At 42.0% G+C, this 19848-nt stretch overlaps 1 protein-coding gene across 1 annotated transcript; it reads left to right on the top strand.

Annotated features, from left to right (window-relative positions):
* ncbp2 (nuclear cap binding protein subunit 2) lies at positions 1 to 8412 on the top strand. Its single transcript, XM_067416332.1, has 4 exons — positions 1 to 222; positions 1079 to 1260; positions 4951 to 5089; positions 8107 to 8412. Exons 1-4 carry the CDS (start codon positions 148 to 150, stop codon positions 8176 to 8178), a joined length of 468 nt encoding a protein of 155 aa, XP_067272433.1. The 5' UTR covers positions 1 to 147; the 3' UTR covers positions 8179 to 8412.
* Positions 8413 to 19848: the final 11436 nt, after the last annotated feature.

Below are 19848 nucleotides of genomic sequence, written 5' to 3'. Positions count from 1 at the left end.
GTTCAACCAATGCGAACCGTTGTCAACATAAAAGAAGAAGAAGAAAAAGGGACGCGTTTCCGTCTGCCAAAAGTCCATCCATGCTGATTTGAAAAACAAAAAAAGATTCAGTTTCTCTGATTCTTGGCTTATTTTATTATTTTCACCATGTCTATTAAACTGAACGCTCTTTTCAGCGACTCGTATGTGGATATAAGCCAGTACAGAGACCAGCATTTTAAGGTGAGTGTATGCAACTTACATGCTATTTTTTGATGATGATTGTTTCCTTTTGATAAAGGAGACACATAAAATGGACTTAAATATATTAACAAATAGGTTATTTATAGATATGTCACTCATACGCTGTCAAGTACTTTAAAAATAAATAAATAACTCGGAAAATAGGAATAGGAGAAGGAGTCCTTGGAGAATACATGTTAAATATTTATCATATTTTAATTCAAACATTCAATATTTGATTGTTATTATTATTCCATATGGTTCCTTTTTTAGAAGTATGTTAGAGAAAGATTATTATTAAAGGGAAATTACTAGCAAAATATTGTCTAATAAAGCCAAAGCTTTATTTAATATATATATATATATATATATATATATATATATATATATATATATATATATATGGTAATATTATTACAATTTAAAATAGCTGTTTTGTTTCTATGTGAATATATGTAAAGCTGCAATTTATTCCTGTGTTCAAAGCTAGATTTTCAGCATAATTTCTCACATGATTTTTCTAATATGATGATTTGAGCGCAAGAAACATTTATGATTATTATCAATGATGGAAACAGTTGTGCTGCTTAATCAGTTTGGAAATTGTGTCTTTGTCTGGGATTCTTTGATGAATAGAAAGTTCAAAAGAACAACGTTGATCAGAAATATAAATATTTTGTAGAATTTTTGTAGAATTATGTAATCTGATCAATTTAATGTGGCCTCTTTGTACAACCATATTAATTTACTCAATTAAAAGCATTAAAGTGGTCCTGGACTAGAGCAAGGGTGTGTAAGATCTTCACTCATGTGGCTCGCTCAAAAACAGCTCCTACATTGTTGTAAATGATTGCAGGGTAACCGCTACGAGCAGGAGAAGCTCCTGAAGCAGAGCTCTACGTTGTACGTGGGAAACCTGTCCTTCTACACCACCGAGGAGCAGGTCCACGAGCTCTTCGCTAAGAGTGGAGACGTCAAGAGGATCATCATCGGCCTCGACAAAGTCAAGAAGACGGCGTGTGGCTTCTGTTTTGTCGAGTATCCTTTTCATTCACAACCAGGGGGTGTGAAATGCTGTTGTCATCTTAATGTGTGTGAGAGTCTTAATCTGTCCTTCTGCCAGCTTCTCAAATCTAAGGAACGTTTAGTATCCAGACTGATATATGACACGCCAATTCGTATGCCATTTTGGCGTGCTATCAAGACGCATAATTGCTTTTTAGCGTGTTTATCAACACCATTTCATTCTATCCCCCTACACTACCCCTACCCCTAAACCTACCCAGCACACACACACACACACACACACACACACACACACTGGCCCTGCCCCTAAACCTACCCATCACAAGAAACATTCTGCATTTTTACATTTTCAAAAAAAACATAATTTAGTATGTTTATGAATCCATTTACATTGTGGACACACACACACACACACACACACACACACACACACACACACACACACACACACACACACACACACACACACACACACACACACACACACACACACACATAATGGTTAGTTTCGGCGTAGACATTCATACGGAATCACACTTCGTAGACATACACGCAGATGACTCAAAATGCTAACAGATAACACGCCACTTTAGAAAGTGGAGTGTATGTTTACGCAAAGTCATGATTTCATGTAATCATCATATAATACTTTATTTTTAAAAAGTAGTTTGTTTCTTTCTGAGAGTTTCACACCCTCTTTGTCTTATAATTAAAGTGGTGTGTTTTGCTGCCAAGACTTTTTAAAGGGATAGTTTGCCTAAAAATTCTGTTATCATTTCTCATCCTCATGTTGTTCCAAAGACTTTCATTAATTTCGAAACCCATTAAGATGTTTTTAGATTTGTATCCCTCCATTGAAAGTCATGGTGGAATACGGGCCCCTGGATGTACAGGCATCAACCCCTACACACAAACATACAATTATCTATCTCAACTTCACTGAAACTGGCTTGTAGAGGTCTTCAGGCCAGGGCACTTATCAAACGGGAAGTTTAGAGCAGATCGGACATTGTATGCCCGAGTTACAACAACTTCCTGTTTCATGGCGAAACATTGAATTTTGTCAGGCCGTCATAGACTTCAAGAAAAACTCAGGATCTTAAGATTAGACTGACCAAAAATAATGTTAATCTGATTAAATCTCTAGGAGTTCGTACAACGTAGTAAAGTACAACGTCTGGAAATGGCAAAAATTGCAAACATTTTGCAGAGAAAATTCAAAATATCTCACTTCATGGTGGGGTGTCAGATTTTGCTCCACAAACTTTTTTGTAAGTATTGGGCTTTTACATGTGTGTAATGAATTTCATACTTGTATGTGAAACGTAGAGGGAACAACGCTTAATTGAACTTTTTCTAGATGGCGCGTTAGAGCCATTTTGCCACACTTAAATCTGAAACCCATATCAGATGTAAATTTTCACCACTTATGACGCATGTGCAAAGTTTCATGAGTTTTCGAGCATGTTTAAGCACTCAAAAATGTGATTAATTCCAGAGAATAATAATGACTCTATTGGAATTGCTTGAATTATTATTACACCATTGGTGCTCTGGCCCTAATTACAATGTAATGTACAAACTGTATTTACTTGAGATACTCCACATGATGGGCATGTTGACAACTGTCTCTATTTGACCATTCAGAGAGAGAGATAGCCTCGTGTGTCATTCAGCATGACTCATTGAGTTATTTTTTTCACTACTTATTTTTTTTTTTAAGATCCTAGTTGTATGTACACAAGCATAGGAAACCGTATCAATGGCCACTATGGACCCTTTTCACATTTCCAGGGTTCTCAGCGGGAATCGTAGTAGGGTAAACTTCTGTAGTGGTGAATGGAAGACAACAGCAAATATAATATTTGTATTTCTATTTTATCCAATAGAAAAAAAAATACTGATACATATTGTACATTATACATTTTTTAACAAAAATTGATAGCTGTGGAAAACATGCTGAAAGGGTCCATTTCATGAATATGGTTTGAAAACATCCATATATATATATACACACAGACAGAGCATTATGAAATCATTTACTTGTGATTTGTGATGAAGCTGCTTTCAGATCAAATACAGTCTCTACTTAATGCTTCAACTAGTTTTTTGCAAACTCTCAATTACACGGCCTCATTTACAAAACAATCTGCTGTCAAATGCTCCGAACAAACATATAATCCTCTGACACGATCCGGGAAGCCATTTAAAGGTCCACTGAAATCAAAATTTAAGTTTTTTAGCTTTTAGTATGACTTTGCTAGCCTAAAGTTATGAATAAGCTGGTATGTTCCAAAACTATGACAAAATGTGCATTTAGGTGATATAAGCGTTCAAAATTTACAGTCTCCCACTTCCGCTAAAACGAATCTCAAATTTTAGTGACATCATCGCAGACTTCACTTTCTCGTCAAATCTTCTGTCCAATCAGAATGCGCTCTAGAATGTAAAGCCCGCCCTCTCCGCTGCTGAAGCTGCGGCTGAAATCGGTCAGTTGTTAACAAACATTTACTAATTTATACACGGTGAAAGGCACACAGCACACTATATATGCGACAGGAAATGATTCAGTGTAAATGCTTTCATTTGAGGTGAATAAAGTCTGTTTTCACGTTAGTTTCAACCACCGCAGCAGCGCACACACACACGGCTCTGGTCTAAATTTAGACTACAGACATGAGAGCGCAGCGCGGATCATATGCGCGAGTCCGCGCAGACAACAATCATATCGACTCATTTGAATTCTGCACAGAATGCTGCATCTCAAAGCGATATGAAGGAGATTATGATGGTAAACAGTGTTACAGGAAACTGGCTTTACTAAACAGAGAGAGAAGGTCCGCTCTTGCGCTCTAGTCAAACTGTAAATTAACGAAACGCTATTGGCTGTTTCAAAAAAGGGGAGGAGCTGCTAACAGCTGAAGTCGTTTCAGGGGAAATCACGTCAACACATTGAATAATGCGGCGCGTTTCAGGCACTTCAGTGGGCCTTTAAATAAACCATCCAATTGTTTCAAATATTGGAATCCTGCTGAAGTCTGCACAGAGACACAAACAAACTGTTTAAACTGGACTATCAAAGCGAACAATCTTTCACTTTTCCATTTGTCCTGTTGTCAGCAGATTTAAGGGCGTGGGTTACATCAGAAACTGAACACACATCTGTATGCTGTATCAGTGTAGACAGCATCAGTCATTATAGTGGCTTATATTTGCTTTTAACACAACAGTCACATCCGGTGTAGACAAATGTCAGCCGTTAAGTGTCTGAACGCCAGTGGCACGATGTGTAACTTCGTCGATGTTTTCTTCTGGAGGAAGTCGTATGCAAATGTATTTGCCTGTGTGACATCACAGATCCTGCAATATCAAAACAAGCTGTTTACAGTTTGATTAATTTTAATGCTTTGTTTAAAATGGAGGAGGATGTTTTAAGCTCTGATACTTGCAGGATGTTTAATTGTATAATGGTATGGGTATTAATATATCAAAAGAAAAAGGCAAATTTTATTTGTCATGTCATGACCCCTTTTTATAATTCGGGTACACTAATTTATCAGTGTTGGAGATTAGTACACTGTAATTTAATTCCTCAAGATATCAATCTTTGATCACAATCACATTTCGGTTTCAGCAAAGACTTTTCCTTTCAAACATTGAAACTTTAACAATAGTGTCAATTCTTTAACTACTGATATGAAGATATTACTCTCGTGCCGATGCTGAGAATGCCATGAGGTTTATTAACGGTACAAGGCTGGATGACCGGATCATTAGAACGGACTGGGACGCCGGTTTTAAAGAGGGCCGACAGTACGGCCGGGGAAAGTCAGGCGGTCAGGTAAGTGCATAATGAAATAACAATAATCACAATAAATATTGCATTTATATTTCAGGAATATTGTTTCCTTTGGAGCCCCTAAAGGGACATTGTGATGGGAAAAAATAAGAAATGGGAGAATTTTTTTTATTTCTATGCTTCCCACAAAAAACAATCCTCTGGAGAACGTAAAACATTTGCGAGAGGACACAAACGCCATCACGATGTCGCTTTAGGATTAGTAACACAACACAAATTTAAAAACATATCCCTATAAACTGACAATTTTCATGCTCCTTATCTGGATTCTTGTCTGTTTTTCAAGCCTTACAATGTTAGAAATCAAAAATTAAAGCTCTGTCATTAATTACTCTGCCCTCATGTCGTTCCGAACCCATAAGACTTTTGTTTACTGTCCTAACACAAATGAAGATCTTTTTGAGGAAATCATGAGATTTCTGTCCCTCCGTTGCTAATACACACAACTATCACTTTGACACTTCATATGAGTCTATATGAATCGAGCAGTTTAGTGATATCAAATAGCCTGACGTGGTCATACTCAGTTCTAGTCAGAATATGAGTCTGATGCTCCATTGGGCTGTGATTAATGGGGTGTTTCAACCGAACTAGGAAAGACATCAATTGGACAGACCAACAACCAATCAGAGCAACGAAGGGACGCATAACGTTACTTGTCAAATGTCAACAGAGCTCAACTGCACTGTGATGCCAAGTCCGCGTTTTTTCCGCGGGTTCTTTTCTATGTCTGCGGGTTGAAGCGACTATTATGTGATATATAGACCCTGGAGTGCGAATTTTAGCAGGCAACCTTGCTAAAATAACACATTTTACCCCCCAAACCCCATTTTTTCACCGGAGAACCCCCCTAGTAGTTGCCGCGTTTTGTTGTAAAAACTTGGCAACCCTGTCTGCACACGCACTGAAATCAGGCTGGAATACACGATCTTTGCCAGTGTTGTAAAATAATTTAATGATACACAGAGTACTTACCCAACATGATCATCATTTCTGAGAGAATTTGTGATGGTGAACACAGATACAAACAAGCTCTCCGTTTAGCATTCAAACAAATATAATCCAAGCCCTTTTGATGACGTGATGATTACGTTACTGTTGATCATCTGTCCGTCATCGACTAAAGCCCGCCCTGATGATTTCATTGGTCCGAACAGTTTCTGTTCGGGGATAATTACTCCTCTATGGAGCAAGGCCAGACCGAATAGAGTGCCGAAGTCATGACGTCACTTTGTAGGCCAAAACGCGGAAGTGAGTAAGCATTTTAGCACTTCTGGTTCCCTCGCTCCAAAGTCTATGGGTTTTTTGAATGGGTTTTTGCTAAATCGCCTGAAATAAGGTCTGTGGTTAACAAAGCCTCTAAATATTTTCACGTTTTGATCTATGATATAAAACACACTAGTTCTAACCTGCTTGAGATTTTTTTAAAACTTTGTGTCTTAAAAATGGCGGTTGCTAACAAGTTGCTAAAAGGGACTACATCCTTTGGCCGGGACTTTAGACGTCATCGTGACAAACGGGAAATCTCACCGGCCCGCGTTTCAGTCACTCTTGAATTCTGTAAGTTTTATGTTTAATAAAAATAAAACACTAGCCCGCGTTTCAGCGTCACGTTCTTAGTTTACCTTTCAGTTAATATACATAAAGTTATATATTTAGTCCTTTCAAATAGTAGTTTCCAAATATTGTTGTACACAGAAATATGTGATAGGTAACCGATTGCCAGTTCTTCATTTCTGTGGAGAGACTGTAGTGTTTTGTTTTGTCCCGAAATTGAACAAGTCGTCGAATGAAAGCTGCGCTGTTCTACATTTCTAGATTTATAGTGGTTCTCTCCTCGATTATGATCAATCGTCTAAGGAAAATGACATACGATTGTAAATTGATACGGCTAAGTTATAGCTTACGTCGTCAGTGCTTCTGAGGTGGTAAAAACACGTTTTTTTCCCCTGGTGAATTAGCAAACATACAGTCAAACATAATACAGTGAAAGATAATCTTTAAAGTCTATTTGGGGCACGGTGATCAGGCATAATAGCCTAATCTTAATCACAAAGAAAATAATATTTAGATTTATATAAACTAACTAAACAATAAACGAATAAATAAAACATTAACAAACGAGAAAACAAATCTCAGAGAGGCGCATAAACTCAATTAGTTTCTAACATTTTTGGAAAAAACTAATGGTCAATATTTCTCATGAAGAAGTGGATAAGTGTTCATACAGAGCACAGATCATAATGAGCGAACGTGTTTTAAATAAAGTTTGAGGAAGCTTGATGATGACGTAGATCCGCGACTGTGTGCTGTAGTCCGTTTATAGCCTACCGTTAGCATTTTATATCTGACGGCTTTATTTAGGCTTCAAACGGTATACATTTTGGATTCACTTGTAAAGATTATCTTGATAGACAAACCGTGTAAGGGTCATAACTCTTTGTTGAACACAGATCTTATTTTTTGCGATTGTCCAAAAGTCTATGGGGAAAATGCATAGGCTTTTGATCGAGGGAACCCATGCGCCGCTAACTTCCGGGTTGGCCTACAAAGTGACGTCATGACTTCGGCACTCTATTGCCCGACCTAAATAAATTGTGGGCGGGGCTAAGTTCGGCTGGCATCCAGGCTAGATGGATATCAAATGCTTTATATGGTGAATTGATTAAATTTAGGCTTTTCACAAATAAACATTGATCAGCAAACATTAACTGAAGCTATGCTTGACGCTCGAAAACAAACCTCATTGGTTCTTGCTGAAGCTCGAAGAATAAAGGTTTTGGAACGGCATGCGGGTGAGTAACTAATGACAGATTTTTCATTTTTGGGTGAACTTACTCTTGAACACTAATTTAAATGTCATTGGTTGTCTCCCTTTTGGCCTCCCCTGTACATGTAGCATTATTTTACATAGTATAGCATTGTGTGATCCCGTTTTTAAAGTGTGCACCTGTTATCAGCCAAAGTGTTTTTTCCAAGCTGTCTTTCTTTGTTTCCAGGTCAGAGATGAATACAGGCAGGACTATGACCCCGCCAGAGGGGGTTATGGGAAGCTGGTGCAGAAAGTTTGAACATGCCTTTTGCTAGAAATGTTTTTTTTTTAAACATTTGCCTTTTCCAGGTTAAAAATAAATGCAGACAGGATTATAACAGGACCGGAGGCTCTCAGAAATGTTAGTTTTGGGATGTGCAGTAACAGATTGAGGATTTGTGCTTGTAATGTACATATTAGAGTTTAGTGCTTTAGCAATGTCCATGCCTGAAATTCGAGTCTGGCATTTGTATTTTTTTTTTTTTTTTTTTTAAATAAATGCTGTTTTATAAACTGTGCCTTGTGTTTTCAGTGTTCACTCTGCATAATTTTGTGATTTGCAAGAAATCTAGTCTGGTGAAACATTAAAGGGTTGGTTGAAATCGTAAATTGGTATAAAATCACTTCACAATTAGTCTTTCAACCACAGTATCTGCATTACACAGATCAGATCAGACATAACATTATGACCACTGACAGGTGAAGTGAATGACACTGATTATCTCTTCATCACGGCACCTGTTAGTGGGTGGGATATACAGGTCCTTCTAAAAAAATTAGCATATTGTGATAAAGTTCATTATTTTCTGTAATGTAATGATGATAATTAAACTTTCATATATTTTAGATTCATTGCACACCAACTGAAATATTTCAGGTCTTTTATTGTTTTAATACTGATGATTTTGGCATACAGCTCATGAAAACCCAAAATTCCTATCTCAAAGAAATTTGCATATTTCGTGCGACCAATAAAAGAAAAGTGTTTTTAATACAAAAAAAGTCAACCTTCAAATAATTATGTTCAGTGATGCACTCAATACTTGGTCGGAATCCTTTTGCAGAAATGACTGCTTCAATGCGCCGTGGCATGGAGGCGATCAGCCTGTGGCACTGCTGAGGTGTTATGAGGCCCAGGATGCTTCGATAGCGGCCTTAAGCTCATCCAGAGTGTTGGGTCTTGCGTCTCTCAACTTTCTCTTCACAATATCCCACAGATTCTCTATGGGGTTCTGGTCAGGAGAGTTGGCAGGCCAATTGAGCGCAGTAATACCATGGTCAGTAAACCATTTACCACTGGTTTTGGCACTGTGAGCAGGTGCCAGGTCGTGCTGAAAAACCAAATCTTCATTTCCATATAGCTTTTCAGCAGATGGAAGCATGAAGTGCTCCAAAATCTCCTGATAGCTAGCTGCATTGACCCTGCCCTTGATAAAACACAGTGGACCAACACCAGCAGCTGACATGGCACCCCAGACCATCACTGACTGTGGGTACTTGACACTGGACTTCAGGCATTTTGGCATTTCCTTCTCCCCAGTCTTCCTCCAGACTCTGGCACCTTGATTTCCGAATGACATGCAAAATGTGCTTTCATCTGAAAAAAGTACTTTGGACCACTGAGCAACAGTCCAGTGCTGCTCCTCTGTAGCCCAAAGTGTCTTGACCTGGGGAATGCGGCACCTGTAGCCCATTTCCTGCACACGCCTGTGCACGGTGGCTCTGGATGTTTCTACTCCAGACTCAGTCCACTGCTTCCGCAGGTCCCCCAAGGTCTGGAATCGGTCCTTCTCCACAATCTTCCTCAGGGTCCGGTCACCTCTTCTCGTTGTGCAGCGTTTTTTGCCACACTTTTTCCTTCCCACAGACTTCCCACTGAGGTGCCTTGATACAGCACTCTGGGAACAGCCTATTCGTTCAGAAATTTCTTTCTGTGTCTTCCCCTCTCGCTTGAGGGTGTCAATGATGGCCTTCTGGACAGCAGTCAGGTCGGCAGTCTTACCCATGATTGCGGTTTTGAGTAATGAACCAGGCTGGGAGTTTTTAAAAGCCTCAGGAATCTTTTACAGGTGTTTAGAGTTAATTAGTTGATTCAGATGATTAGGTTAATAGCTCGTTTAGAGAACCTTTTCATGATATGCTAATTTTTTGAGATAGGCATTTTGGGTTTTCATGAGCTGTATGCCAAAATCATCAGTATTAAAACAATAAAAGACCTGAAATATTTCAGTTGGTGTGCAATGAATATAAAATATATGAAAGTTTAATTTTTATCATTACATTATGGAAAATAATGAACTTTATCACAATATGCTATTTTTTTAGAAGGACCTGTATTAGGCTGCAAGTGAACATTTTGTCCTCAAAGTTGATGTGTTAGAAGGAGGAATAATGGGCAAGGGCCATATTGTGATGGCTAGACAACTTGGTCAGTGGAAGGAACAGTTGTGAACCGGCCACAGGGTCATGGGCGGCCAAGGGACATACTACGTCATCTTTAACAGACTCTGTTGCGTAGTTACGTGCATCCCATCACCGCTTAACTGCCCTGCCAATCATAGTCAGATTTGTAACAGTTAAAATCCTCCACGTTCAGTTTAATCTCCTGCCGTATCGGAGAGAAATGTAGCCGCACATTGATTTGCCATGTGTGGGTCTTTAATGCAGAGACTCTCCTCATGTGTTTGCAGTTTAAATATAATGATGCATTTAAAAGTTAATGTCCAAACGTGTCATTACAAAAGTTCACAATGCTGCTACAGGTGAAATATAACGTAGACACCACTGAATAAATATATTTTCGTCAGGTTAAATACTGATAATTGATCACTCAAACCTTTATCTAAACCTCTCAACTGTCAGACTCGCACATCCGTCATGTTTGTAGTTTTTTTTAACATTATTTATCCGTTTGTAGTTCGAATCGAATCCTCGTCCAGGTCCAACAAATGGGTTGTGGGTAATATCAGCTGTTAAGAGCATCGATCCGCACTTCGAATTCTGACCAGAAATAGTAAACCATCCGGGTATCTTTGGAATACTCTTTTCAACATACTAATTCTATTTTCGAATACTATTTAGTATGGATAGTATGTGAATTGGGACGCAGGGTGTGTGATGCTTTGGGAAATGTCCAGCTGGGAAACCTTAGGTCCTGCTATCCATATGGATGTTACTTTCTGAACAAACAAGTCAGATCTATGAAGGCCCCATCTTGCAGTTCACAGGACTTAAAGGATCTGCTGCTAATATCTTGGTGCCAAATACCACAGCACACCTTCAGGGGTCTAGTGGAGTCCATGCCTTGATTGGTCAGGGCTGTTTTGGCAGCAAAAGGGGGGCAAACACAATATTAGGAAGATGGTCATAATGTTATGTCTGATCAGCATATGTCATTATCAATTTTAAAATAATGTATTATTATAGAATTATACCCATTACAAGTTAAAAGTTTATAGTTCAGATATACACTCACCTAAAGGATTATTAGGAACACCTGTTCAATTTCTCATTAAAGCTACACTGTGTAAGTTTTTTAGTTTATTCTTAGCTAAAATCACTTAGTTCTTTCAAAAATATATGTGCTCATTAATGTATATTTACTTCTTTTAAGTAATAAAGTATTCTCGTAATTTTATAATATACCATTGAAAATACATACGGGTGAGGGGTTCGAATGCCGGTCGCCATGTTGCCCCTCCATCTTGAAAGTACATTTGCCAAAGAGGGACATAACGCGAAAAGCGAAGCTTGAATTTACGGGTTTTACACTTGATGGCACCGTGTCTAATGTGAAGAGGAGGATTGCTTGAGGCTGCTATATGATGATGGAGGATCACTCTTAGTCTCGGGGATATGTATCAGAGTCGCCAAGGAAGCGGAAAAGAGAATTAAGACGGCAACGCAACGGGCAAATCAACAAGACAAAAGTAAATATTGGAGTGGCCTTTCCAAGATGGAAAGAGCTCATGAGGAGCAACGATTTTTAAAAAGAACGCCGACGTTGCCTGCTTTCTTCTCGACAGGTAATATTAATTCAGCCTATTTGTGTATATTGGAAGTTTTATTGTTGCTTGGCTAATTATATCATGGTGTGCTGTGCATAACACTAGAACGACGTCTAGGATAGTTTTCCTCGCGTCAATGATGAAAAAGTATTGTTTACCTTGTAACATAAATCCATGTTCTATGACGGATAACATGAGATTAATATTTTAATTGCATTATAATTTGTTTGCCTTATGCTAGTGATGTCGTACAATATACAGAATAACGATAGCACTGATAAAAGTTACTAAGATTAGCTTGCATTCGTCTGGGAACCTGATAGCTGATGTTAGCAATGAAATGGAAGCCATAATCTTTGAATAAATCGGCCACCGTAGGAGTTGAAACGAAATCGAAATTTAGAGGAACAGAAACTAATATTCACTGGATGGTCATATACCGTTTCACCACTAGAAGGGGAAAATATCACACAGTGTAGCTTTAATGCAATTATCTAATCAACCAATCACATGGCAGTTTCTTCAATGCATTTAGGGGTGTGGTACTTATTAAACTTATCAAGACAATCTCCTGAACTCCAAATGAATGTCAGAATGGGAAAGAAAGGTGATTTAAGCAAATTTGAGCGTGGCATGGTTGTTGGTGCCAGACGGACCGGTCTGAGTATTTCACAATATGCTCAGTTACTGGGATTTTCACGCACAACCATTTCTGGGGTTTACAAAGAATGGTGTGAAAAGAGAAAAAACATTCAGTATGCGGCAGTCCTGTGGGAGAAAATGCCTTGTTGATGCTAGAGGTCAGAGGAGAATGGGTCGACTGATTCAAGCTGATAGAAGAGCAACTTGAACTGAAATAACCACTCGATACAACCGAGGTATGCAGCAAATTTTTTGTTAAGCCACAACACGCACAACCTTGAGGTGGATGGGCTACAACAGCAGAAGACCCCACCGGGTACCACTCATCTCCACTACAAATAGGAAAAAGAGGCTACAATTAGGGACAGGTGTGGTGGTGTGGGTGAGTTTAAGGGTAAAGTTAGGGACAGGTGTGGTGGTGTGGGTGAGTTTAAGGGTAAAGTTAGGGACAGGTGTGGGTCAGTTTAAGGGTAGAGTTAGGGACAGGTGTGGTGGTGTGGGTCATTTTAAGGGTAGAGTTAGGGACAGGTGTGGTGGTGTGGGTGAGTTTAAGGGTAAAGTTAGGGACAGGTGTGGTGGTGTGGGTCAGTTTAAGGGTAGAGTTAGGGACAGGTGTGGTGGTGTGGGTGAGTTTAAGGGTAAAGTTAGGGACAGGTGTGGTGGTGTGGGTCAGTTTAAGGGTAGAGTTAGGGACAGGTGTGGTGGTGTGGGTGAGTTTAAGGGTAAAGTTAGGGACAGGTGTGGTGGTGTGGGTGAGTTTAAGGGTAAAGTTATGGACAGGTGTGGTGGTGTGGGGAAAGTAAAGGGTAAAGTTAGGGACAGGTGTGGTGGTGTGGGTGACTTTAAGGGTAAAGTTAGGGACAGGTGTGGTGGTGTGGGTGAGTTTAAGGGTAAAGTTAGGGACAGGTGTGGTGGTGTGGGTCAGTTTAAGGGTAAAGTTAGGGACAGGTGTGGTGGTGTGGGTGAGTTTAAGGGTAGAGTTAGGGACAGGTGTGGTGGTGTGGGTGACTTTAAGGGTAAAGTTAGGGACAGGTGTGGTGGTGTGGGTCAGTTTAAGGGTAAAGTTACGGACAGGTGTGGTGGTGTGGGTGAGTTTAAGGGTAAAGTTAGGGACAGGTGTGGTGGTGTGGATGAGTTTAAGGGTAAAGTTAGGGACAGGTGTGGTGGTGTGGGTCATTTTAAGGGTAGAGTTAGGGACAGGTGTGGTGGTGTGGGTGAGTTTAAGGGTAAAGTTAGGGACAGGTGTGGTGGTGAGGGTCAGTTTAAGGGTAGAGTTAGGGACAGGTGTGGTGGTGTGGGTGAGTTTAAGGGTAAAGTTAGGGACAGGTGTGGTGGTGTGGATGAGTTTAGGAGTAAAGTTACGGACAGGTGTGGTGGTGTGGTAGCCTGACAAGCCAGACCCACATCAAGATGTTTGGTCTGGAAACTCACCATAGACAGGGCTCAGTCCGAGGGGCGGGATAAACGGTTGTCTTTCAAACTCCCTCTGCACGTGATAGGATAGCGGTACACCAACCGGAGCAACGACGGTGAAGGGGAGCTCGCTGACTGATTAAACATTCGCCGTATCCGGTCGGCTTAGTTAGGGACAGGTGTGGTGGTGTGGGTGAGTTTAAGGGTAAAGTTAGGGACAGGTGTGGTGGTGTGGGTGAGTTTAAGGGTAAAGTTAGGGACAGGTGTGGTGGTGTGGGGAAAGTAAAGGGTAAAGTTAGGGAGTGGTGTGTTACGGACAGGTGTGGTGGTGTGGTAGCCTGACAAGCCAGACCCACATCAAGATGTTTGGTCTGGAAACTCACCATAGACAGGGCTCAGTCCGAGGGGCGGGATAAACGGTTGTCTTTCAAACTCCCTCTGCACGCGATAGGATAGCGGTACACCAACCGGAGCAACGACGGTGAAGGGGAGCTCGCTGACTGATTAAACATTCGCCGTATCCGGTCGGCTAAACTCCGAACACATCTTCCCTTTTTAAGAATGTCTTCAGTGCCGCACTTTGTTCTTTTCTCAGAGGAAAGCTTAACTCCAAGTCTTCCGGAGGCGCGGGCAGAGCTGATTCGAAAGACTGCTGCCGTTCGCCAGTTTCTGTGTTTACTAGAAGACTGTGTTACTAGAAGGACGCAAACGCAACTCGGCCGTCGTCTTTATGGCCCCGCCCGCCGACTCTATAGCCTACCTACACGATGTGATTGGGCCGTCCAGATTCTGAGGAATACAGCTCAGATAGGAATTGAGAGTTGCTAGACCACACTTGCGGGCAAATTAAATTTGCTGCCGCTAGGGTGCGTCTAGATTTCTAGGCTAGTGGTGTGGGTGAGTTTAAGGGTAAAGTTAGGGACAGGTGTGGTGATTTGGGTGAGTTAAAGGGTAAAGTTAGAGACAGGTGTGGTGGTGTGGGTGAGTTTAAGGGTAAAGTTAGGGACAGGTTTGGTGGTGTGGGTCAGTTTAAGGGTAGAGTTAGGGACAGGTGTGGTGGTGTGGGTCAGTTTAAGGGTAGAGTTAGGGACAGGTGTGGTGGTGTGGGTCAGTTTAAGGGTAAAGTTAGGGACAGGTGTGGTAGTGTGGGGAAGGTAAAGGGTAAAGTTAGGGACAGCTGTGGTGGTGTGGGTCAGTTTAAGGGTAAAGTTAGGGACAGGTGTGGTGGTGTGGGTCAGTTTAAGGGTAGAGTTAGGGACAGGTGTGGTGGTGTGGGTGAGTTTAGGGGTAAAGTTAGGGACAGGTGTGGTGGTGTGGGGAAGGTAAAGGGTAAAGTTAGGGACAGGTGTGGTGGTGTGGGTCAGATTAAGGGTAGGGTTAGGGTCAGGTGTGGTGGTGTGGGTCACTTTAAGGGTAAAGTTAGGGACAGGTGTGGTGGTGTGGGTGAGTTTAAGGGTAGAGTTAGGGACAGGTGTGGTGGTGTGGGTGAGTTTAAGGGTAAAGTTAGGGACAGGTGTGGTGGTGTGGGGAAAGTAAAGGGTAAAGTTAGGGACAGGTGTGGTAGTGTGGGTGAGTTTAAGGGTAAAGTTAGGGACAGGTGTGTTGGTGTGGGTCAGTTTAAGGGTAAAGTAAGGGACAGGTGTGGTGGTGTGGGTCAGTTTAAGGGTAAAGTAAGGGACAGGTGTGGTGGTGTGGGTGAGTTTAAGGGTAAAGTTAGGTACAGGTGTGGTGGTGTGGGTCAGTTTAAGGGTAAAGTAAGGGACAGGTGTGGTGGTGTGGGTGAGTTTAAGGGTAAAGTTAGGTACAGGTGTGGTGGTGTGGGTCAGTTTAAGGGTAAAGTTAGGGACAGGTGTGGTGGTGTGGGTCAGTTTAAGGGTAAAGTAAGGGACAGGTGTGGTGGTGTGGGTCAGTTTAAGGGTAAAGTAAGGGACAGGTGTGGTGGTGTGGGTGAGTTTAAGGGTAAAGTTAGGTACAGGTGTGGTGGTGTGGGGAAAGGAAAGGGTAAAGTTAGGGACAGGTGTGGTGGTGTGGGTGACTTTAAGGGTAAAGTTAGGGACAGGTGTGGTGGTGTGGGTGAGTTTAAGGGTAGAGTTAGGGACAGGTGTGGTGGTGTGGGTGAGTTTAAGGGTAGAGTTAGGGACAGGTGTGGTGGTGTGGGTGAGTTTAAGGGTAAAGTTAGGGACAGGTGTGGTGGTGTGGGTCAGTTTAAGGGTAGAGTTAGGGACAGGTGTGGTGGTGTGGGTCAGTTTAAGGGTAGAGTTAGGGACAGGTGTGGTGGTGTGGGTGAGTTTAGGAGTAAAGTTACGGACAGGTGTGGTGGTGTGGGTGAGTTTAAGGGTAAAGTTAGGGACAGGTGTGGTGGTGTGGGGAAGGTAAAGGGTAAAGTTAGGGACAGGTGTGGTGGTGTGGGGAAAGTAAAGGGTAAAGTTAGGGACAGGTGTGGTGGTGTGGGGAAAGTAAAGGGTAAAGTTAGGGACAGGTGTGGTGGTGTGGGTGAGCTTAAGGGTAAAGTTAGGGACAGGTGTGGTGGTGTGGGGAAAGTAAAGGGTAAAGTTAGGGACAGGTGTGGTGGTGTGGGGAAAGTAAAGGGTAAAGTTAGGGACAGGTGTGGTGGTGTGGGGAAAGTAAAGGGTAAAGTTAGGGACAGGTGTGGTGGTGTGGGGAAAGTAAAGGGTAAAGTTAGGGACAGGTGTGGTGGTGTGGGTGAGCTTAAGGGTAAAGTTAGGGACAGGTGTGGTGGTGTGGGGAAAGTAAAGGGTAAAGTTAGGGACAGGTGTGGTGGTGTGGGGAAAGTAAAGGGTAAAGTTAGGGACAGGTGTGGTGGTGTGGGGAAAGTAAAGGGTAAAGTTAGGGACAGGTGTGGTGGTGAGGGTCAGTTTAAGGGTAGAGTTAGGGACAGGTGTGGTGGTGTGGGTGAGTTTAGGGGTAAAGTTAGGGACAGGTGTGGTGGTGTGGGGAAGGTAAAGGGTAAAGTTAGGGACAGGTGTGGTGGTGTGGGTCAGTTTAAGGGTAAAGTAAGGGACAGGTGTGGTGGTGTGGGTCAGTTTAAGGGTAAAGTTAGGGACAGGTGTGGTGGTGTGGGTGAGTTTAAGGGTAAAGTTAGGTACATGTGTGGTGGTGTGGGGAAAGTAAAGGGTAAAGTTAGGGACAGGTGTGGTGGTGTGGGGAAAGTAAAGGGTAAAGTTAGGGACAGGTGTGGTGGTGTGGGGAAAGTAAAGGGTAAAGTTAGGGACAGGTGTGGTGGTGAGGGTCAGTTTAAGGGTAGAGTTAGGGACAGGTGTGGTGGTGTGGGTGAGTTTAGGGGTAAAGTTAGGGACAGGTGTGGTGGTGTGGGGAAGGTAAAGGGTAAAGTTAGGGACAGGTGTGGTGGTGTGGGTCAGTTTAAGGGTAAAGTAAGGGACAGGTGTGGTGGTGTGGGTTAGTTTAAGGGTAAAGTTAGGGACAGGTGTGGTGGTGTGGGTGTGTTTAAGGGTAAAGTTAGGGACAGGTGTGGTGGTGTGGGTCAGTTTAAGGGTAGAGTTAGGGACAGGTGTGGTGGTGTGGGTCAGTTTAAGGGTAGAGTTAGGGACAGGTGTGGTGGTGTGGGTGAGTTTAGGAGTAAAGTTACGGACAGGTGTGGTGGTGTGGGTGAGTTTAAGGGTAAAGTTAGGGACAGGTGTGGTGGTGTGGGTGAGTTAAAGGGTAAAGTTAGGGACAGGTGTGGTGGTGTGGGTGAGTTTAAGGGTAGAGTTAGGGACAGGTGTGGTGGTGTGGGTCAGTTTAAGGGTAGAGTTAGGGACAGGTGTGGTGGTGTGGGTCAGTTTAAGGGTAAAGTTAGGGACAGGTGTGGTGGTGTGGGTGAGTTTAGGAGTAAAGTTACGGACAGGTGTGGTGGTGTGGGTCAGTTTAAGGGTAAAGTTAGGGACAGGTGTGGTGGTGTGGGTGAGTTAAAGGGTAAAGTTAGGGACAGGTGTGGTGGTGTGGGTGAGTTTAAGGGTAGAGTTAGGGACAGGTGTGGTGGTGTGGGTCAGTTTAAGGGTAGAGTTAGGGAGAGGTGTGGTGGTGTGGGTCAGTTTAAGGGTAAACTTAGGGACAGGTGTGGTGGTGTGGGGAAGGTAAAGGGTAAAGTTAGGGACAGGTGTGGTGGTGTGGGTCAGTTTAAGGGTAAAGTTAGGGACAGGTGTGGTGGTGTGGGTCAGTTTAAGGGTAGAGTTAGGGACAGGTGTGGTGGTGTGGGGAAGGTAAAGGGTAAAGTTAGGGACAGGTGTGGTGGTGTGGGTCAGTTTAAGGGTAAAGTTAGGGACAGGTGTGGTGGTGTGGGTCACTTTAAGGGTAAAGTTAGGGACAGGTGTGGTGGTGTGGGTGAGTTTAAGGGTAAAGTTAGGGACAGGTGTGGTGGTGTGGGTGAGTTTAAGGGTAAAGTTAGGGACAGGTGTGGGTCAGTTTAAGGGTAAAGTTAGGGACAGGTGTGGGTCAGTTTAAGGGTAGAGTTAGGGACAGGTGTGGTGGTGTGGGGAAAGTAAAGGGTAAAGTTAGGGACAGGTGTGGTGGTGTGGGTGAGTTTAAGGGTAAAGTTAGGGACAGGTGTGGTGGTGTGGGGAAAATAAAGGGTAAAGTTAGGGACAGGTGTGGTGGTGTGGGGAAAATAAAGGGTAAAGTTAGGGACAGGTGTGGTGGTGTGGGGAAAATAAAGGGTAAAGTTAGGGACAGGTGTGGTGGTGTGGGTGAGCTTAAGGGTAAAGTTAGGGACAGGTGTGGTGGTGTGGGGAAAGTAAAGGGTAAAGTTAGGGACAGGTGTGGTGGTGTGGGTCAGTTTAAGGGTAAAGTAAGGGACAGGTGTGGTGGTGTGGGGAAGGTAAAGGGTAAAGTTAGGGACAGGTGTGGTGGTGTGGGGGAAGTAAAGGGTAAAGTTAGGGGCAGGTGTGGTGGTGTGGGTCAGTTTAAGGGTAAAGTTAGGGACAGGTGTGGTGGTGTGGGTCAGTTTAAGGGTAAAGTAAGGGACAGGTGTGGTGGTGTGGGGAAGGTAAAGGGTAAAGTTAGGGACAGGTGTGGTGGTGTGGGTCAGTTTAAGGGTAAAGTTAGGAACAGGTGTGGTGGTGTGGGTCAGTTTAAGGGTAAAGTTAGGGACAGGTGTGGTGGTGTGGGTGAGTTTAAGGGTAAAGTTAGGTATAAGGGAAGTGTCAACAGTGTATTTCTAAATGCAAATACAGAAATTAATTACAGATGTAATTACATACAGGTAATTTTAAAAATGTAAGTACAATGTAAAAAGATGTATGCACACAATAAGTGCATTACATCAAATGATTAATTTAAATTCAAGTAAATAGTAGTTAAGGCCACATAATATAAAGTGGGTCCTATTATTTAAATAGACTGCAGCAATTAACATTTTGTCAGAACCATTTTGTAATTATTATTTTTTGTTTGTTTAGTTGTATGATCAGAACTGTAGGAGAATCATGAGCATGATTTTAAACAAAATGGTGATTCATTGTATCCAGCAGCTTTACCATGAAATGTAACCGAACGCAACATTTAAGCAAAATCTTCAACCGTTAGCCATTCCAATGTATATAAAGCTATTTTACTCTAAACTATTAAAATTTTGGAAACAGGGTTGCAATATTGAAAACATTTATACTGAATTCTAGAGGTAGACAATCAGCATTTCTGAAAGGTCAAGGAATATTTGGACACAATAACAGACACAGAACTGGTTATTCACCATGATTTTATGTATTTTTAAATAATGATGAAACTAGTAGTCAGAAACTCAGTCTGAGGTTATGATTTGTTGGTAAATTTCAAGTAACTAAAATGACAGTATCTCTTTTGAATGGTGGATCACTGACAAAAGTATAAAGCTACTATTCTGAAATATTTTT

This window comes from Pseudorasbora parva, chromosome 14, assembly GCF_024679245.1.
Source record: "Pseudorasbora parva isolate DD20220531a chromosome 14, ASM2467924v1, whole genome shotgun sequence".
Lineage (NCBI taxonomy): Eukaryota > Metazoa > Chordata > Actinopteri > Cypriniformes > Gobionidae > Pseudorasbora > Pseudorasbora parva.
The sequence above is the reverse complement of the archived record's forward strand: the minus strand, read 5'-3'. Positions and strand labels throughout refer to the sequence as shown.